The following is a 25621-nucleotide window of genomic DNA, read 5'->3' as shown; positions in this document are numbered from 1 at the left end:
ATCATAAGACATGAGAATTCACTTGCTGAGTCACCCAAAAAGGGCAGGGATGGATCCGCTCAAATGCCAAAGACATGCTTGGATGTCGGGTCGAGGAACAGTGCACCTGGAAATGTGCCTCCCACCCTTGTTCTGTTAAATATAAGGGCATACAAACGCTACAGATCCCCCAGCTGCCGCACAGGGCTGCAGGGCTTCCTGCACCCAGTACAGCTGGTCAAAGGATCTTGGGTTAGGCAGCCTGGCTGTGTCTGGCATGTGGGATAACAGAGTGGGAGAGCAGCTGTGGTGGTGTGCTGCCAGTACAAGAAACCCTGGAGCATGGCGGCGAGGCCTACGGAGGTGGTCAGATGAACAAGTCTCACATGCAATTCATTACATTTAATAGGACTGTGTGTGTTCTGTCTATCCCAAGTGTGTGTCAGAAAATTAAATACTTAAAATGAACACAGAAATAGGCAGTCTTTGGCATCCCAAGCAGTTTGTGCCTGACTCCATTCCTTTTTCATGTTTTGCTAGATCCTGTTTGCATATTCCTCCCTACTCATGACAACTGTTCAGCACACCTCAGTGCTCACTACCTGCACCTCACCACTGCTTCTTGGCATGGCCCAGGACTTCCTGGCTCTCTGTGTCTCTCCAGCTTCCACAGTCCCCTTCTGCGCTTTCCCCCATTGAGCTTCAGAAGCTCACCCCATCTCTGGCCAAAGACCGACCTCCTTTAGAAACAGATATCCGTTAACTCCCCACTTCCTAGTTTGCAGCAGCAGATCTGAGGCGGATGCTCACGGCCATCAAATGAGTCAATCAAAGGCGTTTTGGTACCCACTGACCCTAGCTACATGCTCTGCCAGAGTTGGTGGCACAGCCAATTCTCATGGTCAAAAAAGGACAAAGCGGAACCCAGGAGAAATATCATGGCTGTCAGCAAAATAACGAGCAGTTGATCAACTTAAAAACTTCTGATAACAACTAGAAAACTAGTGATGACAACATAAGAGCCTGTGGTACTGTAGGAAGGCTCCGGTCCCTGATGATATCCCTGCATATTCTCTGAGCCTGTCAGGGGTGTTGCTCAGACACATTCTCATTGGATTGCAATTTTGTGAGCAGCACACAACTAAGACCTCCCAGGAAAGCTTTTACTGTCACAGTCATGAAAAAAATGCATGACTATCAAGTGAGTCATTTAAAATTATGCACAAATGCCTCTCAACTAAGCTAACACCACCTCTTGCACTAGAACTTTCAAAGTTTCCTAACTTTATTTCAGTAGTTTAATTTTACTTTTACATTACAAGCTCTCTTTTTTTGGTCAGATAGGAAAGTTCTGGTGTTCAATAATTTTAGCACTTCAAATGATCTCATTTAGACTTTGAAGTTCAGCTTTCATTAATTGAATGGAATGGGAAAGGAGGAAGTTTCCATCTCAGCTGCAGCTATCACTTTACAAATCCAGCTTTTATTAGTCCACATTTAGAATGGAAACAGACTAAAGCCCAGTTCTGTAATTTTGAGCTTTAGACTAAGATAGCACATTTATGGTTACTAAAAAGAAGAATGAAAACATGGAATTTTTACTATATTAAAAAACGCAACTTCTTTTTTTTGCTACCCTGAAAGCAGAAGTATCTTAGATGTTTTTAGTATATTTTTGGTGTGAGATTCCTTTAGATGGGGAATCTGGATATGTGCACTTAAGGAAACTAGCATTAATATTGCCAAAATTATCCCATAAAACACAGAGGATGAAACTGCATCCAGTTAACACCATTATGAAAAGTTTTATGGCCCTCACCCTAGACCAAATTTTGGTTTTGCTTTTTATGGAAAAAAAATCCCAGATTTACTGTGTCTATATGGCACACGAAGCAAAATTATTTCAATACCTTTTGGCTTGTAATTTTAAGCTGTGCAGTGTTAACATTGCTCAGTTTATTAGTCTAACATTTTCATTTAACATGCGTGCTGACTTCTACGTAATGCACTTCTGGTCATTGCATTTGTAAAAGTACAAAGCCCTTCTAATGACTTGAACTAAGGTTAAAATCAGAATAAAAGAGACGCCAAACTATTAAATGCAAACATACTAAAATCATCTGCCATGGTAGTTAAGTGCGACTGTGGAAAGTGTACTGTATTCCACCAGCCTCAGCATGGAAGCACCAGACAGCAGTGCTTGTTAAATCACTACCCCAGACCTTTCTTCTCTCCACCTTCCCTTTTATTACACAAAGGGAGTTCTCTTCTTAAAAGAATTGGTTATGAGGCTGCGTGCTTAAAAATGAATGTCCAATTTTGTTGCAAGCATCCAGTGTTGTAAAGTTTGTTCCCAATTTACAAAAAGACTGAGCTCACAGAGGCGTCTGTGTACAAGTATGGGCTGGCTTTAAGGGCACTTCTATCACAGAATGCATTAAGAAAATCCTTTGTCTAACCACAAAAGGACTTGCATATTAGTCTCAGGAGGAACACATTCCTGCCCATGGACTTTATTTTCAAAAGGATAAAAGTGCACTTTCTTCATAGGCAAAGGTAAGTCAAAGAAATCCAGGTACTCAAGAGGATGGGGCTGCAACAAACTGCCATGGTCAATTTAATTGGAGTTAGACCCAGAGGCAACAGTAAAACCATTAGCAGTACAGATGTTAGGGATCCCCAAGGAACCAAGATGCCACAATGGAAAATATTCTTTATGCGATATTGTCAAGATTCTGTGGCAGACAATGACCTCACAGAAACATACAACTGACCAAACACATCAGTAGGATGGCAATACTTAACATGCAGTTCAGGATGATACATTATTTCACAAACACTAGCAGAAAGCTGCTAAGTTCTATTTCTGCCACATTTACCCAATAACCTCAACCTATGAGAATGTGCGACTTCAATGTTCCCTCCAAACAGGAAAAAGATAAAGATCAAATACTTTTCTTAGTGGACATCAATGTAAATACATGTCTCCGGCTTCTACTATATACTGTCTAGTTAAACATTTTTAAGACCAACTGTTAAATTACAAAAATCTTTCACAAGTGCCACCTCTAAGCTTTGTGCCCATCTACCACACCCAGACTTAAAAATTACTATTGAATGTATTTTCCCTAATGGGCATCTATCTAATTGGGCATGATTTATATGGTTACAGAACGGAAAGGTTTAGCACAGGATGTTCGCTGGCTCATAACTTTTCCTGGTTTTAGAGTCCCCAGGATGCATTCTGGTGCGAGAAAATAAGGATTAATATATATAAAAATATAGAGTTATCTGAAGCAGAGCCAGTCAGACATACCTCAGCTTTTCAGGGAGATTTCACTGGAGAGCTGAGAGTACTTCTAGTCTGGAAACAGTGAGAACAATAAAGCGCAGTTCTTACAAGCCTAGGAAAACACTACAAATTAACTCAGTTCTAGCTTTGTCCCTCAAAGTTGATGATAGGCTACTTGTAATCTTAATTTCTATGTTTTGGTCCACTACTAAATCAACAGATTTTTGCTAACATTTACAAGATATTTTTCCATACTGTATTCTGACTCGAGCAGGAATGGTAGACAAAATTTTTGAAAGTTCTCAGTTTCCTAAAGACTTCTAGGTAAAAGAGAACCATAAGGGTAGGATAGGGTTAAAAAGCACGATACAGAGAAACATGCGAAGTGTTACTTTTCAATCCATTAAAAACTACTGTATTTGAAGACAGCGAACCTGATTCTGCAATGAAAAGTTCACTGCCCCCATGGGACTGTTGACTTTATTTCTGCTTCTAGACAAAGAGCAGGTTACACTGATCTGAATATTAAGAATCATTCCTAAATGTATCTCTGTAGATTACTTAAACCTTTCCATGATGCCACAAACATAATTCTTGCTTAACCCTATGCCTTGTCTTACCTTTTGCTCAAGGTGAAGATCTACTTTCTAATTAAAAGAACTACCACCAGGCCTCCACTGCTATTTGAAACTTACAAGATCTAAAAAATGACATTATTAGTATCAGCAGATTGACTGCGGGGCAAAGATAGATACAGGAAAAGTAAGCCAAACACTTCCTAAACCCCATTCCTGAGAGGTATATTCTTAGACAGCAGACAAGCTTCCAACACCATTGGTAACACTTCCCCTAGCCTTCTGAAGGATCAGTGAACAGCTAGAACCACAGAAGCAAAATCCATTGGCTGGAAGGACACTGCTGGGGAGAAGAGATCCATGTAGCCCTGAGGCCAAGACAGCAATGCATATGAACGTCATATAGCAGCATAGGAAAGGCCAGCGTCATTGTGACTTTGCAAGTGTTCAAGAGTAGAGAGGACTAGTGGAGAGAAGGGAGGGGAAAGGGAAGACTGTTTGGTTCATCCATCATTTAAAGACTCATCTGGTATGAACTTAACAGCAATGTGGATTGGTTGCAAACCTCCAGAGATGCCATCTGCTCTAATGGCAATAATGTCAGGCATACAAAATGGCCGCTGATCTCTTCTCGTTCTGACGTGTCCCTGTTTTCTACCTGAGATGCAATGTTAACAAGCACCAAGCCAGATAAGGTTTTAGGCTTCCTGCATTCATTCAGGTGAGGACAGAGTTCATGCTGAGAAAATATGGGAGGCCAGTCCTGTGTCTCAAAAGTGGTGTGAGATTCAATGTACTCCTGGGAATCATGTAACTAAGTAAATTAACATATTCTTCTTTGTAAGGGAACATTTTACATATGCCTTTGCATTCTAGATGACAGAAAAGAATTTTGCTTATCTGCCTCCTAGGTTATCATGCATACTAATTTGGGTCTAAGTTATTTTCGAGGCAATATTGCAAATTGTTCGAGTTCCACGTCAGGCCGCTGTGCCGATGGCAGCGGCAAAGACTGAGGTGCAGCCGGGCCTCGGAGAGAACGCGCTTGCTGGAACGCAGCCTGCGCAAGCCCTCTCGTGGAGACAATTTATACCGCCTGAAAACCATTCTTGTGCCAGCCAGCTAAAGCATCCTTTCAAACTGATGAAAGTAATATTGACCAAAAAAACCCACCACGTCTACCCGAATGGGTTTTATCGCCACTAGGTTATGCAGACACAGATATATTGGTTACAGAAGTAAATGTTTTCCACTGTTCTAATCAGTACTGGCTTTTGTCAGAAAACCTCTGCAGTGTAAATCTGTATTCACATGTTTCTAGCACTCATCTCATTCAGCATCCTTAGACTGTGCGAAATTTTGGGGCTGACTGGGAAGAGATTCCTGAGGAAACAATACTAAAACTATGGAGTGAATATTCTAAGCAGCAGAAAGGAGAAACACTGGAGTTAAAGGATACCAAGAGCCCTCGAAAATAAGACAGAAACAGGAAGGAAGAACTGACAATAACGAAAGGGGGCATAAACAGGGAGGAAAATAGAGGAGGAAGAAACATAAGGAAAGGACAAGATAGTTCTTTTTATTTAGTTAAAAAAGATAAGTGTGCTGTTCTTTGGGTCCTTGGGAATAAAACAGGCAGGCAAAAGCTCTTACAGTTGAAAGAGAAATGGGTCAGCAACTGTGATATCCTGAGGGAGCTGAGTAATGTACAAAATTCTGAATGACCACCCAAATCTGGTCTCTGAAGTTCATCATACTAGTAGGACTGAACATGTTGTTTCTGAAGATATATTTATTCACAAAGAGCAATGCCTGTCATTGGTCATGGCTCACAGAAACTCTCGCTACTCCTAGAATAACTTTTCTCTGAGTCATTTCTTCTCTACATAGAATCCAAGAGGCCTAAGTAGCAGCTAGGGAATAAAGATCGGCGCCCAAAGCCCAAAACATCTTCTAGAACAGGACAAGTTTTAAGTTTCTCTTATGCATCTTAGCATCAAATATCCTAAACTGAGGCCTTTTTAGATCATACCCCCATGTGACCCCGTCTAAGTCAAAGACTTGCCATATCTAGAGATCAGCTAAGAGATGTGAATGTTTTTGGATCACATACTCTTGTTTCACTCAGCTAGTAAGCCAGGGAGCAAGTTATGACCACAGCGTCTCCAGAAATTTGTAGCCAGGGTTGTATCAAGGGAAGGACGAGAACAGCAAATAAATCTGCCTGAGCCAAGAAAGATGATGCTAGAAACTCCCAGAAAGGGGGACTTGAACTCTGCAGCAGCAGCTGGAAGTGTCTGGATTCTCCAGCACAGGAGAGGGGCCCGTCTTTGGTAAAAATACCAGGCACCAAAATGAGTTGCTATGTCCTGTTAAAGGATAGTGGCACAATGCTGCAGTATATTCACATCTATTTCACAGTCCCGACTTCCTTTTTTTGCCCACTGAGCAACTCTAAACTAGAATAGAAATTGTAAAAGTTAGTTCAGGACCTGTTATTCCTAAATGCAAATTTATTATTTATTCTACAGATAAACCTAAAATAAAATCTCCTGATCAGAACTGTCCCCTTTCTTCCAGTATGAGATGTTTGTTATGCAGCAACCTTGATCCAAACTCTGTGTGAATCTAAAATCAGTATCTTCATTTTCAGTGAAGCTAGTTGTCTGGTGCACTTTTTCTAAAAATGCTGCCAGTATAACTATTGATGTTGAAGCAACTTACAGTGATGTAAGGGTACTTGGAAGCACTGCATTGCCTCTTCATATAATTATTTTAAATGTTGTGTTGGCAACATACGTTATTTTCAGATTGTTTTACAGCTAATGTATGTATCGATTATGAGCTGAACTGCATCCAAAAGACGAACTAATCTTCATTTGCAATTTTTCCACATAACAGCCTCTGTAATATATTAGTATACAGCTTTATTCTGCTCGGAAAAAGAGACAATTATGGATGACCATCATTCCTTGGTTGCATACCCTGAGTATTTGGGCTTCAGGCAGTGGACTGGGGGTGGAGCGCCCTTGTGCAGCTGTTATTTCTGCCGATGGTCAGCTGCTACCTTGCACATGCAGTGGGCAGCACCGGAGGCCACTCGATTGGAGCCTCCCTTAACTGGTCCTAACATTTCTTTACTCTTTGATCTCATAGTTGCTAGAAATGAACCTCATTCCCCATTATTTAATTCCTTGAAAGGTACACATGATATACATACACCGTGATTGCTCCTGTAGCCTGAAATCAGGGTGGCCCTAGAGCATGATATCAATTAAACAGAGACTTGTGCACATACAAAAATTTTACCTTTTCCCAAACAAAGAACAAAACATGTTAAAAGAATGGAATTAGACGAATTATATACCTTTACCCAATGGCACAAAATTAATTATGCAGAATTTTCAGTGCCTTTTAAATAAAAACTAAATTCATTATTTTTTACGTAACATTTTCAGTAAGTTAACCAGTAAACGATAAATAAAGGAAGAAAGCCACTATATTCTTTGCCTGATGGCCACAAAGCAGGATTAAATACTGCTTATGTTCTCCAAATAATAATAAAAATGGCAGTTATATTTGCAGGGCTATAACATCTTTATGTTTTGGAAAGGACAGAGTTTATTTTTTTAAATATATTTCACAAAATCTGTAGAAGTGCACGTGCAGGTTATGTTTTTTAAAAGTTTAATAATTGGCATACACAGGCTATTAGTCTTTAAAATCAGAACAGTATTTTAACATTAAATTTGTTGAAATAAAATACATAGCAAAAAAATTTGTTGGAGACTACACTAAAGCAAAAACGATCTTCATAAGGAGGAAATATTTGGGCTTATTATTTATTTAATCTCTGAATTTCTAACAACTACGTTTGTAAAGTCATGTGAGTCTCGTTCGTTTGAGAAGGAAATTCAACAAAATCTCTGTAAAATAGGTGCAGTAACAAGTTCTTGCCTCAAGAGGGCGATATATCACCATGCCTAAAAGTTTTCCAAAACGAAGGAAAACAACACTTTTTACTGAAATAGAACAGATGCTGTTTGCTTGTGGGTAACTGCTAAATATATTGACCTCTGCTATATCATTAACATGACTTAAGAGATAACGATCACGATTCCTGCTCAAAATCAGAACGTTTAATTCAGGATTTCCTATTATTCAAGGCTAATTGGTTAGAAGAGGTTAAGTCTGTCACCTCACAGGAGATATTATAATTCTTTGACCCATGAACTTGTTTTGCAGTTAAGATTCCTGAGTTTAAAAACAGGGAAAATGGTGATTGCCACTATTTGCTAAATATGGCAGCAGCAAGGAGAGATTAAGATTCACCACCTCTTTTCTTTACTCCATTATTATTCCTCTAGTTTCCTAATCTAGCCTCCTGTTATGCACTCCGTTCTTGTTCACCTGCAGTCTCCAAAGAAATCCTGTCACTATTAGTTCCTCCATTAATTGCTTTTCTTTTGCCTCCTAATTCACCTACATTCCCTTTTAGATAGTTTCATTTTTCAGTGACCTCTAGTGGGCATTCCTTTACACCCTTCTTTAGGCCCTAATTCTGACTTACTTTTTTCATCCCCAAAAGTGGATGTGTTTACAGAATAAAATAAGAACAATATTTTTACTTTTTTCTTTTTATTCTTCATTTTTGACCCCAGAAGCCTTGCTTTTTCTAACAAATTTACTATTTTTTCTGGTTTTCTGTAGTTCAACAGAGCTGTAGGAGATTTACACTGAAATAAATAGCTGAGGCTGACCCTCCTTTGGACTCACCTGAGCCAATTTTATGCTAGCTGCTATAGTTCAATTGCTGCTAATAATGCAGCAGTATTTACATTTTAAATCGCCCTGTGTGTGTTTAGTCTTATACGGCACAACGAGGAAACATTCATGGAGTCAGATGCTGGCATCAGTAGGGAAAAAGCAATTACTAATATTAAGGTACAGTGACATGAACATCTACACTGTCTACAACCAAAAATCTGTTTGCTTGTTGGTTCTCCCTCTGTCAGCCTGGAGAGATTCCAAACATGGTCCGAGGGAAACCAGAGGCAAATCCAGCCCTTGTTCAGGTAACCTTACTTGACCCACATGAGAATGAGCATTCAAAATAAGTCTTTACTGACAATAAAGGAGTATTCAGATAAGATTCCTGTTTATTTTGTTAAGCCCAGCTGTTTGTGAGGATTATCATCTTGCTCCAAAACCTAAAGTAAGGACGAGAAAATAATTTTTTGCCTTTCTGGTTGCTTTCAAGATAACTTTCAAATACCTGCATAAGCATGTGGACAGTCTGAAACAAGCCTCTGAGAGACAGTTTCCTGTCCATATTTACCACAAATTATATTCACTCTGATGCCTAATGATGACAACTACGATTTAAGAGTCAGCATGTTTTAATGTTTCATTCCTGATCATAACACACTGGAAAGGATGAAGGAACAAAAACCGGTTGCTGTCAAAACATATAAAGATACACAAGAAGAAAAAGATATGAACGTATTTTGAGGAGTTATGCAATAATCTTACGTAAATGGACTTGATCTTTTTTCTCAGGTTAATCCTCTCTAGACCCTTCAATGTTTCTTTTGCTCTGACTCATCTCTAGCATGTACACATTTTAAAGCAATGATGCATTAACAACAGTAGATAGACTGGAATTTGATTTAGGTGGAAGTTAGTAGCAATGTATTATTTAAATAATTAAATATTTAGAATAGAGCACAGTGATTTTGGTATACTGTATCTTACTGGAATATCCTGTACTTCCTCACAGAAGATACATAAATCATAAGTATCCAAGAGCCTAAGTGTGTTACGTAACAGAACGGCTAGACCCTAAAACACTGGGAAAGGCATGTCACTATGAAAATATAAAGAAATGAGCATTCTCTCTCACCCTTCCATATTTACCATATTTAAAGGAATATTAGAAACCACAATTTTAAATTCAACGGTTTTCTGTTCAATAACGGTGGCATTTCAAGGAGCCCTAAAATCAATACAGTAACTAGTTAACAGGCTAGCTCAGAAGTTATCTCTAACTCTTCACAGAATCACAGAACCACAGCATGGCAGGGGTTGGAAGGGGCCTTTGGAGATCATCTACTCCAACCCCCCTACCAAAGCAGGTTCCCCTAGAGCAGGCTGGACAGGAACGCATCCAGGTGGGTTGCAACCAACCAACCCTCCCCCCAGTACCTGCCCCTTACTTATAGAAGTAAGCAGTTACAGAGGATTCAGCCCTGAACAACACAAGAGATTCCTTTTAAACCACCATATGCACCCTAAAGTAAATTCCCAATAACAATTTGACTCTTTCTGTCTGTGTTTTGAAAGTTAGTGCCATTACTGGAATCTTCCAAACCTACTTCAATGGTTTCTGAACGCCTTTCTCCACCTCCATAAGAGAACTGAAAGCACTGCACAGGCCCAGTCAATAAAGATTGTGTCTGCCCTGATAGAAAGCAGTTGATCATCAGATCTTCTTAAAGTCGATAGTGATTAGTTCTCCAAGTTATTGCTGTGTCCCTTTTAAATCTGGACCCTCTTTTGGCTTTCCAGGTAGGTCACCTGGCACCCACTGCTCACGCTCCAGTCTGTACTTTGCTACAGCGAGAGCAGGAAGTTCACCTCCTGCAGTCTTACCATTCCCTCTCTCCATCTTCAGCTCTGCTGCACCCTTTTGCCTATTAGCAGAGATCCAGCAGCTAAGAAATAATCTTTGACCAATCTCTAGAAACTTTCCAGTTCACAAATAAATAGTGTGGATGGATCTGGTGCAGGCTTGTGGCTAGGGTGTGATACAGATGATTGGGACATGAGCCTGAGTTGTAAAGCCAATGGTCACTTAAGGTGTCTGAGTGACTGCACTAGAACAGAAGAGGAGGGCTCACAGAATCATGTACGCAAAAGCAGCTGTTCCTCAGTTCATCTAAGCTGTTAGCCGTCCCTGAGCTGAGACGTTGTGCCCAACTACATACACGACAAGAGAGAATCGGGAGGCTTTTTGCAGCCAAAGGTCTCACATCAGATGTGAGCCAAACATTGGAGGTAGACATATCCCTTACAGTCAGTTCTAAATACTAGTGAAGACATAACCTCAAATCAATGCTATTGAAATTACTTGTGAGCAGATTTTTTCTGTTTCTCTCTCCCTCCCTCTTTTTTTTCCCCCCAAATTATTTGGAATGACTTGCCAAATATTGAATGTAAAAAATCCCTGATCTAAAACTGCCAAACCATTCTGAGGTCTTTACATTGGAAATTCAAACAGTTCTGAACAAGCATATGCTTCACAATAGATGTGTTTCATTAAGGAAGCATAACTCCTGCAGTCAGTTTTAGCTATAGAGTTACAAATGCAGAATTTGCACAGCTTACATAGAAGTTGCTGTTTTTGCAAAGATTGCTGGTGACAAACTCACTCAGACTATTTGTGGTAAAGCAAATGCCAAAGAAAAGTGAATGTACTTGGAGGAGCTGTTTAAAATTCAAGCAAACTGTTAGGAACTACATGTTTTGGAGGAACAGAGGGTTCACTGTATTTCAATATAATCTTCTAGTAAAGAAGTATTTGTCTAAGTAAAAGTGAGAGTTCCATATGTATGCTATATTGCTGCTTAATAATAGTTTAGCCAGCTTGAAAACTGAGCGGTGGGCTTTCAAAGCAGGGGAGTATCATCAGACTCAAAACAAGAAAGCACAAACTTGCCTCTCAGTACAAAATGTGAAGTGACATTTTCAATTATGCTGCACAGAGCAAAAAGACTGCTGAGAAAACTGCAGAGCTGCCAAGGAATTTCTGGATCTGATACTTCTTTCACTTATTGGTTTGGTTTGTTTTTTGTTTTTTTTTTTACAAACTGGTCATCAACCAAGAGCAGTATTTCAATCTAAATTGTATGAAGCAGTATAAGTAAGATTCAGAGATGAAAAAATTTTGGCAAGCGCTCTATCTATGAGGAAAAACATGCAATCCATTTATTTTAAGAGGGTCAGTATTAGAAGCACTGTTACTAAGTTATTGAAAGCAAGAGGGCTGAGGGGAGCACTACAACACTTTAAAAATCCTTTATCTGGTAATTGAAAATAAGCCAGTCCTGTTCCCTGTTGATTATCTTTGCTTTTTCCACCTGTTCTGTCATTACTGATTTCTGTCTGTGTTTTTTCTTTGTTACCAAGCCCCATCAGCGTTATCAGTTCCTATTAGTTTTTCGCGACCTTAGCCCCACAGTCCAAACTTTCTTTGTCCTCTATGGATGATTTTCCCCCTAATGATGAAAATCACCTCCAAACACAAACAAACTTTGCTTCCCCTAAAGAAATCCAGCTTCTACCTTAACTGTACTGGTGTGTTTTCCATCCATTCTCTGCCCAGAAGTAACTCTGTGCTGTTTCAATCTAAACAATAACAATTTCTTTCCCCTCTCAGTCAGTACTCCAAATATTTTCTAACCAACTGGCTCTCCACTGCCCAAACAGACTCCCAGCCGTATCTCCAATACAAATTTGCTCTACCGAATCCATTAACCATTTGCAGAAGCCTACCGTTCAGTCAACTTTTGTGACTACCCTCTAAAAATGCAAATCTTTCCCTCCCAAACACACAAGCTATTTGTCACACTAACAAGTTTAGCTCTGATATTGCACTCTCCTTTGTAGACTGCATGAACCTTAGTTCCTCCTAGAAAGGAAGATTATTCCTGTTACTCCAATAATTTGGAAAAGGAGTCTTTAATCTCTGCTCCACTGAAGCATCTTGGGTTGCACGAGGGGGAGGGTGTCCCTCACTGGGTCCTGGAAGGCAGCAAAATCTTTTATCCATCTCTTTGCTATAGAATCCCTGGGGCATTTTCTAACCTACAGCAAAAAAAACCCATGCAAAGCAGCATTATTTCTTTCCTCTCCTCAAGAAGGTGGGTAAGCAGCGCCAAGGCTGACTGGGCTCCCCAGACAAAATACAAAGCCAATGGAGTTGAGGGCAAATTCATGAAAGGTGATGAGCTAAAAAGATGGGATCGATAGATATCAAATTGCTTCTTGCAGAGAAAATTCAGCTGCCTCTTACAGGAACAGACCCTGCAATAAAACAAGCTATAAGTCTGTATAGCAGGACAATATCGGCAATTTGCTCCATACAGTTAACCCTGAGGCCTGCAAAGCAAATACATCTTCATTTAAATGGAGTGTCTTTCAAATGATTACATTTCTACCCTTTCTAATAGCGCCTATGATTGAAAATGCATTGTCATTAGATAAGCCCAAGATCAGGTTTTTCTTCCCATTTTTCAGTTTTCACATAAAAATGGGGGGGGGGGAGAAATCAATTATTAGTATAATTTTAAGGAAAAATTTTAGTTTTCTTACAGAAAGTAAACCTTAAAGCAATCTGAAACTGATACTATGGAGTCCTGGTGTTACATACGAGAAGTAGCAATTGTCCATCTTCTTACAGCAAAGAACTCTATTGACTTTACCTGTGAGAATGATGTTGTATCTTTTTCCCTTCCAGTTAGTATAACAGAAACTACACTAATCTGTGTTGTAAAAATCCATTTGGGGTAGCTACTAAAAGCTGACCTACACTTTAACAATCAGAGGAACAGCCAGAATTTGGTATCGTTCTCACATTTAACTCCAAAAAGTAATTTCTGAAACACACAAGGAACTACCACAGAAATTGTCACATACCCCAGAACGGAGGTACTCAGTACCAAAAGCATAAGAAGCACGTGCCAAAGAATGGCAAGAGTATGCAATATTTATTGCTAAGCAAGAAAATGATCCTATGTAACAGCAAATGGGCCAGTCAAGCAGAATTCTCTTTGTAGACAGACAGATAAATTAACAGCATGATAATACCCATGCAAGGACATCTGCATAATTTGCAACTATGAAAAACTACATTTTATCAGTTTATGTGCATGACTATCCTTCATATAACTGAGAAATTAATAAGGCTTCCAATAAATGCTTTAACATATGTTCAACAAATTGCTTACTATCAAGATATTACTGGATTGATACTAATTCAAAATTATTCCCCTCATAATAAAATACTAAAACCTCCTTGTTTGCCCTATTACCTAGCTAAAATATGACTTCCAATGATTTTGAGGCTGCCAGATATTTCTACGCTGTTGTTATCCCAGAATGAAAGGTTGAGTTATTTTGGTTTTGTTTTACAATATCAATAAATAAAATATATTATGCTAGACATTTGCAGCAGTGTAACTAGATTACTAATGGGCATAAGCATGCTTCTTCTGTCCTTAATTAAGTTCTCATTTCAGATCTCACTTCTTTAGCACAAAACTACCTCCAGCAGAATTAGTATTGAATTATTGCCAAGACATGTATTCATGCAATTAGGAAACTCCTTTTTGGATTGGAGACTTCTTATTAAATAACAGAATTAATGTAAATGCCAAATGATGATGATTAAAAAAGCAAAGGCACACTTTTGACGCTCTGCTTAGGGAATTGTGAAACAGATCTTGCAAAAGAAGGGACACGATTGTGAGTATTGGTATAGTATTTTTAGGTAGATTTTGTTTACAATACTTTGTAACATCACATAAGGGAGGAATTTTCTATTTTTCTATTATTTATGTCAAAGTACCCCGGCAAGGCATCATAGTGTTACTGAGGTAGGATTTACTTTGGTAAGAGCTCTTGTATTGAAAAATTGTTTACTAGTCTTACAACTAGAAGATATAATTACTAGCAACAATGGAAAAACCTAGGTAAATAAGCAGCTTGGGAAAAGCTTATATTTCTTTAAAATATTATAACATTGTAATTGCTTTGCAAAACATTTCAAAACTTTTCTCGATTATTTTTACTCACCATGCAGGAAGCACATTTTCAAGCCACTTACTGTAGCTAGAGTACATCTTTCTGCATGAAATAAATATGAAACCTTCTTGTGTGCTGCTTTTAAGGGCATGGATCCTTCAGCTATCTCTCTTCCACGCAGTGCCCTTTGCATCTAGTCTTCTTTCTGTTTAAAGTCCTTCTTCTACTCTGAGCCCCTTCCCACAATATAAGATTATTTTCAAACTACACGACTGACATTTCCCAAACTTTCATCACAACCAGGAACACTGAGAAATTGTAGAAAAAGCAGCCTCAGCAGTGGCAAAGTTCTTCAAGGACAAGAGCAGCAGTGGCAAAGTTCTTCAAGGACAAGAGCAGCAGTGGTAATCACTAGCGAAAAGGGTTTCCTCTGGTCAGAGAACAGCTAACTACCTTTAATTGCTGTCAGGAGCTCAAGTCACTCTCCAGAGGAGGTGAGGAGAGGATGGGTATGGAGAGGAAGCTGGTTATTATTTCTCCATCCTGGCAGGACTGAACTGCAGCTGCCGGGAATCACACAAAGACAGATGACCCTCCAAAAGAGAATTACCTTTTCAAAAAGTTTGAGAAAAATAAACATGATGATTTGAGAGGGTGATGCAAAAAGTGTTTCTGACACCTGCTTCTTGCCAAAAGGATGCTAGTCAGCATCTAGTGGATGGAGCTGGTCCCTAGATGCTCAACAATTCTATTCCTTAAACAGGCCTTTGTAGTATCATTTGAAAGTCACAATCTTACGTATTCACAATGTTGAATTGATGGGATTTGTTGCTTGCACAGTATGAAGGGCTCTGTATATGTCAGCTTCATCTGGTCTAATTTTCAACACTTCACAAACTTAAGCACAGAAACAGCTTGCACTTATGAAGATGATTCTTTCATCAGAGACCAGAAGATGAACCCCAGCCATCAGCATGGAGGGAACAACTTGAATCATTAAGCGCTGCCCTTTAGAGGTGTTTCGAGGCTGACAGCTGCTGCTTCCTCCTTTGTTTAAGAAGAAATTTATCTTTCTGTGTTTTCTACACAGACTTTATACTCAAACATCTCTAACTCAACTACTTTTCTATTAGTCATAATGCTTCCAATGTCTTCAAAAGTTATAGAAATTACGCACTGTAAGAAGTATTTACTGAAGTTATAAAATTAAGCCCTTCTTTTTTCTTAGCTCTTAACCGTGCTTGATAACACAGAGGATAACACAGATGCAAGATTTAGCATTTAGATGTCCAGATGACCTTTTAATGCATATTTTGTGAATTTTAAAGGATTTTGAAATCCAGAAGAGAAGGAGCTTTTTTTCTGACAGCCATTTTACTAAACTATATTGAGGATGGACATGAAATGTTCTGAGTAGCAGAGTTCTGCTGTACAATATCCAGGAAGAAAAACCCATCAGAAAATGGAAATAAAAATTTACTATGAATGTAAGCTAATAATTACACTATTGAGATGACTAGGCCCTTATTTGATTATTTGTTGAAATTCACCTCCCTTTCCAAAGTTTATCTTTTTTCTCAAAAAGATCTCTCATAGTGTTAGCTACTGCAAATGTTTCCACTTTTTATAAAGAAGAGTTACTTCTGAAGAAGTGATGCCAGAAGCCAAGAATGAAATCCTGTCTCATCTGAAGTTTAATGGGACAGTATATTGCCATTTTTGCTGTAGCTGTTATTGTTCTAGCATATTACACTATTAAATTGCCATTATTTAGGAAGGATTATTTAAGTTAAAAAAAAAAAAAGAAAAAGAAAAAAATATGTTATGTTTAGTTCCACCAATACTAAAGGGAAAATAATCACTGCAAGAGAAGAGAACTGACTAAAAAAATGTGGTTATTATATATGATATGACAGGAATCAAAAAAATTATTCCTCTATTCTTGGACTAAAGTAATTCTTCTTTATAAAGAAAATAGGCGGATGATATGAAGTATAACTTCATTCAAATACAACAAATATTAATGATTTACCAATGTTTATCTTTCACTGCATTCAAAAAATGACTTATCATGTTCATGCCATCAACTTATCATGCCATGATCTTGGCAAAGAGAAGCTCTATTGATAAAATTATTTTTTCCCAAGTTTAAAGGCACTGGTGTAAGTAAAATAATGTAGGCAAATTCTGTATAGTCAGTTAAAGTTAACTGCAGTCTATTATAATTGCAGTGATCCCTGCTGTTCTCTACTTCTAGCGGTCACTAGGTGAGACTATTTTCATCATTAAAGAAAATAACAAAGCAACGCCACCCCTGCCCTCAGCCCCATCTCCATACATAGGCTTACCAAGAACACAGCAGAAGAACACAGGATTACTGCCTTACCTCAATTTTTTCCCATATGGTTTCATAATTCTCTTGATGTTGTATATCTTGCATCAGTTGATGAATTAACGCTGATTTATTTGAGGCAGAAGTCTCATTCTCAGTGGGCTGAGTCCTTTCTGACTTTTCTGCAATGTATTTTTTAATGCAGGATACAGGCATACAAAGATCTTCTTCAGAGAGAATATCGCTGAGAGGCCCAGATTCAATACTGTCACCTAAGGAAGATACTATATCACTTGAAGAGCTTGGTGAAATTCTACCCGTTTTTTTGTGCTTCTTTGTCTGGTATGTTGGATACATTTCTGAATCTGAGTTCATTTCTGACAGCTCCCAGTCATCAATGTTTTGAATAGTTTCTCTTCTGGGCTTTTGGGGCAGCAGCTTTGTCAAATTTTCTAGTTTTAAAGCTAATGCTTCAGTCTGTTTGAGATGTGAAGGAAGTGCTAAATATTCATCCGATCCGTACCAGACCTCACCATCTTTACTGTTTTTTTGAGTATAGCTTGGTGTTGAGGAGAAGCTTTTATTATTCTTTCTTCTCAGTAGAAGAGGTGATGAGTCAGTAAGCTCAGAACCAGCTGAGGAAGCACTCTTTTGGCTACGCGTTGGTGAACTGAAAGGCTCGGTTTTACTTTGTGATTGCCCATTTGGGTCTCTCTGGTTACAAGAATCTGATAATGCAGAAGAATCTGTTTCTGTCTCCTCCAGAGAATAAGAGTTATGAGAAGTAATTCCATTTTGTAGAGAAGAATGTCCTCTTTTCTTGACTTGTATTGGAGGAGCCGTTTTACACACACCTCCAGGTGTTCTGACAGCTTTCACTTTCTCTGTAGCATCATGAGACTTCTTGTGCTTTGGTTTATCTTTACAGTTGTAGAAAGCAGACTTTCCTAGACTTCTGGAGCTGTCCTTAAAGTGTTTATTTATTGTGTAATCAATATTTCTATCACCTATTGTATTTAAGCAATCATATGACTGACTAACTGCAGATGGACTGTTAGTGTAGGGTGACTGTAAAGCTAGGCAAAGCTTGGACCTGTCTGGTGGATCTAACAACGAGGGTGTACTTCTACTCATTTCATTTTTAACTATCTGAGAGATTTGCCTTTTCAGATCATTGGCTTCCACATAATCTTTAAACACATCATCTTTCAGAAATAGACCTCTTTTTGGCAATGTAGGCTGTGTAGGGGAGTCTTCATTATAGTTAAAGCAGTCTCTTATGGACCTCTTAGGAGTTGAGTTTTCACAGTGAGAGTGTTTGTTTTCACTGGTGTGCTGTGGAAGATTGCATTCTGGTTTCTTTAATGTGGAGACTGGTTTGCTGTCAGTAGGTAAAACACCATCTTCAGAGCAAGGTCCTTTAGAAAGAGAGGAGTTTGCAGAAGGAGATACTAGTGAGAGATCATGTGGCGATTTCCTGTCTTTACTTTCTTCTCCATCTTCTGCTGAAAGAGGTACATGGGTTTCTTTCTCATTTAATGCTTCATTACACTGGGAAGCAATGGAATCAGTTGCTACTGCAAGTAAACCCACACTTGTGATAAGTCCTGGGAAGTCCTTATCCATCTCACTGTAGTTCCAGGATTCAAATGATTTTGCCTTCCCTTGGCTGGAGGTCATATCATCCAGAGCACCAAGCAAATCCTCACTAGGACTGTAGTCAGATAGCTCAAATGCAGTAATACCACAGTCCAGTGACAAGTAATTTTGAGAACATTTGATGGTTAACTGTCCAGAATCATCAACTTCAGTTAAAGAGTCAAGACGGTCCTGAAACAGACAAAGAAATAGTACTTTTTTAGAAGATTAATTTTCATATACAGCACACATAAAATAAGAAACTGTCAGCTTCTATGTTTCACTGCCTAACATCTAGGAAAGCATTCATCGCTGACCTGCCTGTTTCTGCAGTACCCTGTAGATGAGCAAACCATTCTAAAGTATTTGGGAATAAAAAATGGCTGTAAACTGAAAAATACTTATCTTCAGTCTGGTGCAGCAAGTTACCTAAAAATAGCAATTCGCTTTTGTATTGGTATTCTCCTCCTTAAATTTTACTCTCAGTTCTACTTACTCTGTAGGGGGACTCGGAAATTCCACACAACAGACTCGTAGTATTTCCTGTGTTAAGAAGGAAATACTTCTCAGTATTGAGAAATTGAGGAAATACTACCTCAAACAGGAGGGAGGGGATCTTCGGGACTGCTTGTTAATCTTGTGTTCTCAGAAATCCATGCTCTTCTACAATCTTGCAGTTGACTGTCAGAATGTTTTTTTCCAAGCATCATCTAGCAATGACATTTCCTCCCATCTTTATGAGATATAGGTTGCTAACTGCATGTCACTTTTTTGTAGCATTATCAACTGAGGATTTATCTGCTGTATATTTGGGGCACAAATGGAGAACAGCTCAAGGAAAATAAACTGTAGCTGGAAATCCTAAATCTCCAGCCTGCCATGTCCCCTTGTCAGTGTCTTCTCAATGGAAGTCCTTCGAGAAACACAGACCTAGCCAGAGGAGACCATCTCAGGTGGCAAATGAGATTTTAAGATCAAATTCAAATTAACATTTACAAATAGTTGTGTGACTTATTTGAAGGACACTAAAAAAATCTGACTACATTAAGATCCAAAGGATATTTTTAGTAGAGGGTTTAATGTTCTAACATATAGACAGGTCTCGACTGTTTCCAGATCTCAGCATGTAATTTAAAACCTGAACATAGGATCAAATAATTCGGAAACAATTTCTGTTGTTATTTACACTGGTGTATGGCTTAAGTAACTCCATGAAACTATCTAGAACAAGAGAAATTGGACAAAAGAAACTGAAAAGCAGAATTAAAAATAAAAAAGCCAACATTAGCACAAGTGCTTGCAGAAACTGCTTAAAAACATCATAAAGGGCAGGAACTCATGTTTTATGATTCTAACTTTAGACCCCTAAATCAGTATACTTGTCCTTCTACCCAGGTTTGGTTTTCATAATAGAGTTTTTTGAAGCAAACTCTTGAGTATCCACAATAGGTTCATGTCTGAATCGTTCTCTGGAGCAGCTTGTCTCACTACACTCCTAAATCCATAGTTTAAGGACCTTAGGCATCATGCCTGAAGAAGGTGCAATAACCCCACAATCTTTTCATCTCACAATAAACCACTTGGATTTTGGTCTGAACAAGAATAGTCTCAATAAAGAAGGCTATTGTTTGCCATCTTCTATAAACATATAATGTTTGAGCCTTGTATTCTGTCCACCCCACTTGCATTACTCAAAGTAAAAATATAAAAAATCCTCCAGCTAAAATTATTATTTATAAAAAAGATTAATTAGAAAGTTATTTACCAACCATAATCTGGGACACTGAAAATATATTTTATTTATCACATGCTATCCAGATGTAGAACCTATGCCACAAATTATATATTGTCAATAGTCCAGAATTAAAGGGGGAAGTTTCTATAAATCTGTCAAATTTATATTTTGGAGCTGCATTTATTAAGGAAAATAATGGCTAAACAATGATCAGTATTACAGCTGCATTTTTCTTCTAATCTCAGGAAAAGATTAGAAACTGTAAAACCACATATAAATCAAAATCCTTTCCAAGGCCCTAAGGGCCTTCATTTCTCCTGAGTAATGAGCTCCATTCCTTCGTCTCTTAAAAATGTGTTTATTAACATTAATAAAATTTACAATCACGTGCATTAAACCATCTTGCTTGGTCATTTTCCAAGCAGCCTCTTAAATGCGTGCTTCAGAGGAGCATTATTTAATGCCAATATTACAATGTTTTAATTATTTTTATTTTAGAAAAATATTACATTTAGTTATTAGCATGGCTACCAATAGGAATACCTTAGTTCAAAAAATTTGTCCCATTTCACATAGTGATGCTGCCTGTAAAGCTCTGTAGGCTGTTTCCAATACCTTCTTGTTTTTATATTTAAACCAGCACAATTCTGCATTTTTTTTTACTCTTTCAAATGGGCTAATGTAATTCGTAAGATGATTTTTCTGTGGCTTTACCAACTGTTTCAGAACATCAGGATTCACTGTATTTAACATAGCCTTATACTGATCCTTTCCGTATTTCCTGCCTTTATCAATTGTGAAATAAAATTCACAGGCTAGGTTCAGCTGGACAGAATTCAGACTGCAAAGAACTCATTTTTCTTTCCTTCTTATCTATCTCCGGGTAATTCCTGAAGGAAAAATGGTCCTTCAAAACACTAACTCTCCAAAGTTTTTTATTAAAAGAAGTATTTTCTTAATTTAGCATCTCCATCATGGCAGGCAACTTGCCTCACTGGTTCCTCTATTTCCTCCAAGCCATAAAACTTTTTGTGCCCTTTCTTGCTGGCATCTTACTCAGTATGGCACTGCTGAGACAGCCAAAAGCACTGTTACTGCTTGCCCAGTTAATGAGCTGGGTTCCTAAACAAGCCAGTAAAGCCTGTGCTGTACGCTTTCATGTTTTGGTAGCTACTCTACCAGTGCTATCCCTGTTCATTATGTGCTAGATTGTGCGTCTTTATGTGTGTTACAGTTACAGTGTAAATATAGCCCTGGCAGGACTGTCGTGCTGTGACTGACGGCGCAGTCTATGCTGAGAGAGTAGTGACTATGAACAAGATGAGACTGTCTCACTGAACACGAAAGAAACCTTGGCAGGTCACTTCTTCCATGGAGCTCCTCAGTTAACATTGGCAGCCAAAGCCGCTCTTCACCATTATGCAGAAGACAGCTGACTTAAGGAGCGAGCCAAACTTTTTGTGAAATGATAGGTTCATGGACTGCGGAAAAGCATAACATTTGCTGTACCAGTTCAGATCAAATTTCCGTCTAACCCAGTGTCCTGCCTTTGCATCAGTTCTAAACACTTTCTGTTAGCTGAGCTATAAGACATGCCTATACATACACAGCCCCTCCACAAACATTTCTACCCACATTCCCAGCTTCTACCAACGAGCAGCATAGGAACTTCCTCATCTGAAGGTTATAATTCCCTCTGTCTTTGCTTAGTTTTCACATTTCTTTTTTTAACTTCTTTCCACTTCGAAGTGTCCTACAGCAGTGAGCTCCAAAATTGAAGTCTTTGTTGTGTGTGAAAGTTATTGTGTGAGAAGTGATGACTTCTCAATCTTAGGAGAAAAAAATAAGCTGTCAGTCCTGGTTCATAATCCCTAAGTAGTACTGAAAATCAGGAGAATGATTCTCCAAGGAAGGGTGAAGGTTTCTAGGTTTGTTCAAACAGTCTCACTATTGACATATGCATGAAAATCCCTAATAGATAATACTTGTATCATGAGGCACTTACTAATCCCACAGTGTAGAACTGCCTGGGAAAGGATATGGGGGAAACACCAAAAAAAAAAAAAAGAAAAGGTAGATAAGAGTAGATACAATTGTCTCTGCATTACATTTTAATTATTTGTTTATTTTCATCAAATAAAGCCACTACCGTTATACCCGATGAAAAGCTTGAATAAATACCTGAAGGTTAAAGACTGCAGAGCAATTTCTGGGAACTTATTTAAGCATTAGAGTAGAAACTTAATATTAATATTGTGTCCCTGCCATTGCTAGCCATTAATTTTGTCAAATATTATTAATGTTTTAGTTGGGGTGGAAAAAAAGAATCACGTCAGGATATTTTGTCTTTTTTATTACCATATAAGCCCACCTGGGAACATGTTTTTTCCCCACTGAAAATAATCTATCCCTCCCCAGTCAGTCCTCCCCTCTATTGGAGGGATGTTTTTTATAGCAGGTGTAATCAGATCCAGATGGGACATTTCCCGTTTCCTAGTATCTGAATCTGCCCCTTTCTTGTGTCTTGAAATCACCATACTCATGTCATAAAATAACGACTTCACCCTAATTCACCACTCTGGATATTCAGACGAGTGGATTTCCTTCAGACTTGACAGAGAAGGTTTACCAGCAACAGCAAAGAAGTAACTGAATCTGAAGCAGCAGGTATGTATACATCAGGAAGAGGGGGTGTGGAAGGTGGGCCTGGGCATATCTGAGCATTGATTTCAGGACCACCCACTCTGTTGTGCCAAAGACAATCATAAAACCCTACACGGAGCAGAGAAACATGCACTTTCTCTTTAAACTTGAGTGATCTGAAATTCAGGACACGTTTAGGGGTCTTCTGACTTCCTCTGTAACACAGGTTGCAGAATCTCAGTGCACTGATCTAGAGGTCTCTTTCTGTAAATGTATCTAATCCTAACAAAAGCATTTATCCTAATCTTAGGATAATAACAGGACAAATTAAAGTCCATCCTCTCTCCTACAAAGCAATGTTGAGCTAGTCTGGAAAGTTTTGGAAAATACTGTGTTCTGCTTTAAATCAATATTGACCTAGTCTGGAAAGGTTTGGAAAACAATGTGTAAACTTCAGGTTTGTGTACGCACGAGGGAAGTGTCTAAGCTTTTAATTAAAGAATTCATTGCACGTAACAATGGAGTTTTGAATTGGATATGAACCTTAATTTCACGAGTGACCAGACCAAGGGCTTTGGACCAGATGCACCTCCGTAAATGTGTCCAATCCTTTATGAAAAATATTTCAATCAGGAGAAAACATTGCTAGTCACTAGCCTGACACTTCTGAAAGTTGACCTTAAAGTATGTGCTTTAATTTGGTTCAGTGAGAACAGAAATCATCTGAAAACATTTAAAATACAAAATTAGCAAAATATCTAGAAGATAAGTACGCTGTCCTTAAAATTGTAATCCTAGCAATTTAAAATGTGCAACAGGGATGAGATGCTTCAAATACAGATGAAATTCTCAAAATCAAATTAAGTTACTATACCTCCTTAGTCTCTTCAGAAAAAGCTTGCAGAATATCAGTCTGCCTGGTGTAGTTTCCATTGGCGTCTTGTAGTCCCTGGAGAATACGCTCCCTCAGAACCAGAACAGAAACACGTAGTTGGTGCCAGAGTAGTTGTACTGTATGGATATCGACTATCACATTGACAGAGTAAGACAGCAGCTTCAGGGAAAACTCAGTCTCTAGTAGAGCATGAATTTGTTCAACGTGATCAGATATATCTTCACAAATATCCTGTAATGAAAAAATAACGTAGATATTTAGCTACAGGCACGGTCCTTGCATGGATCAGCTCTACTTTTCATCTACTTTTTATTAAATACAGAGCAAATTATTTCAGAGAGGAAAGATAACATAACTAATACATTCAGGTTTCTCTATTTTATTTTTTTTATTTATGGCAGTGCTACAGCAACTGAACCAGCAGCTGTGTAGTTTGGCAGGACTGCTCAGTAAGTGCAGAGACAGCATATGATAAAGAAGGATGGCACAACAAGATCACATGAATCAGAAGCAGAAAACTAACACTGTACAGTGACATATTAGAAGACAGCAACAGAAATGAAAGTTACAAGATTGCCACAAGCAGTCTCCTTCTCTTCTTCCCCCGCCCCGCTACCCCTCCAGTTAAAATGCAAAGAATCTGATCTTTGCCATCACCAACAAAATTCTTTTGGACAGAGTTTACCTTTTAATCTAGCCTCTATAGCCAAGCAGAGCAAAAGTCAGAGATAGACTCAATGTGGATAAACTATTTTTGAGATCGATTGCCGATTGAAGTGATGAGAGGGCGCTAACTTGCATAGTCTTGTTCTGGACTCAAAATTGAACAGAAGAAGATGGGTGGAGAAGGAGAAAAAGGGAAAGCAAAGAAGCTGTGAACAGTTGCGTTGAGAAAGCAGAAAAGAGGATATAAATTACCAGGTTATAAAACTAAGGTTTTGATGGGATGGTATCCTCCAAACTTAACAATTAATGTTCCAGATTTCTAAACTGTGCTGCATACAGTGTAAAATCTTCACAATCTAGTCTTAATTTTCTTTGTGAAAGGGTAAGTCACAAGACTAAAGAGTATTTTTATGCACTGAGTGAACAGCACAGCTTTGTAACTATTCTGTTTGGCAGCTATGTGTAAAAAGCATATTATAAACAAGTAAGGAAATATGATTAAAATACTGAAAAAAAAAATATTGATGGATCCTAGAAGGGTTTTTTCCTACATCTGTGGCATATACTTAAAAGTGACTTAACAGCGTATTTTAAATCCAACAGTTATTTCTTTAAAAAAAACAAAATATAAAGAAATTATTTTACATCAAACCTTCAGAGATGTTCTTTTTAGGTAAAGGGTAGTATATGCATAACATCAATAAAAATGAGAATAAACAACTTAATTTTTATTAATTTCAAGTTTGCTATCAAAATAATTCTGTCAGACAATTACAATGAAACTGTGTGTCTCTGATGATACCCTTGTGGTTTTGTACAGCAGTAGAATAACAAGAAAATCAGTAAAGCCAATTCTTTCTAAATTAATAATACACTACAGTAATTTTTATCAGTTCAGATTTGACACCTTGACATCAGCCTAATTATTGAATATGTAATTGTATGTAACAAATTAAACCAAAATCAAATGCCTAAATAATATTAAGTAATTTTAGGACAACAGATAGCACAATGTTAGCCCTTGAAAAACTATTATGGCTGAGTACTATCAGTAGTTACTCAT

At 38.2% G+C, this 25621-nt stretch overlaps 1 protein-coding gene across 4 annotated transcripts in view; it reads right to left on the bottom strand.

Annotated features, from left to right (window-relative positions):
* AKAP6 (A-kinase anchoring protein 6) overlaps positions 1-25621 on the bottom strand; it is a 294212-nt gene that overhangs the window by 175228 nt on the left and 93363 nt on the right. For all 4 annotated transcript variants that reach the window (XM_074585119.1, XM_074585118.1, XM_074585120.1 and 1 more), the window contains 2 exons: positions 23872-24123; positions 17036-18811 (listed from right to left, as the gene is read on the bottom strand). In XM_074585119.1, coding sequence (XP_074441220.1) covers positions 17036-18811; positions 23872-24123 — 2028 coding nt within the window. The remainder of the gene's footprint in view (positions 1-17035; positions 18812-23871; positions 24124-25621) is intronic.

The sequence above is a fragment of the Larus michahellis genome, chromosome 4 (genome assembly GCF_964199755.1).
Source record: "Larus michahellis chromosome 4, bLarMic1.1, whole genome shotgun sequence".
In the NCBI taxonomy this organism is placed as follows: Eukaryota; Metazoa; Chordata; class Aves; order Charadriiformes; family Laridae; genus Larus; species Larus michahellis.
Note: the sequence above shows the minus strand (reverse complement) of the source record. Positions and strands in the feature narration are given on the sequence as shown.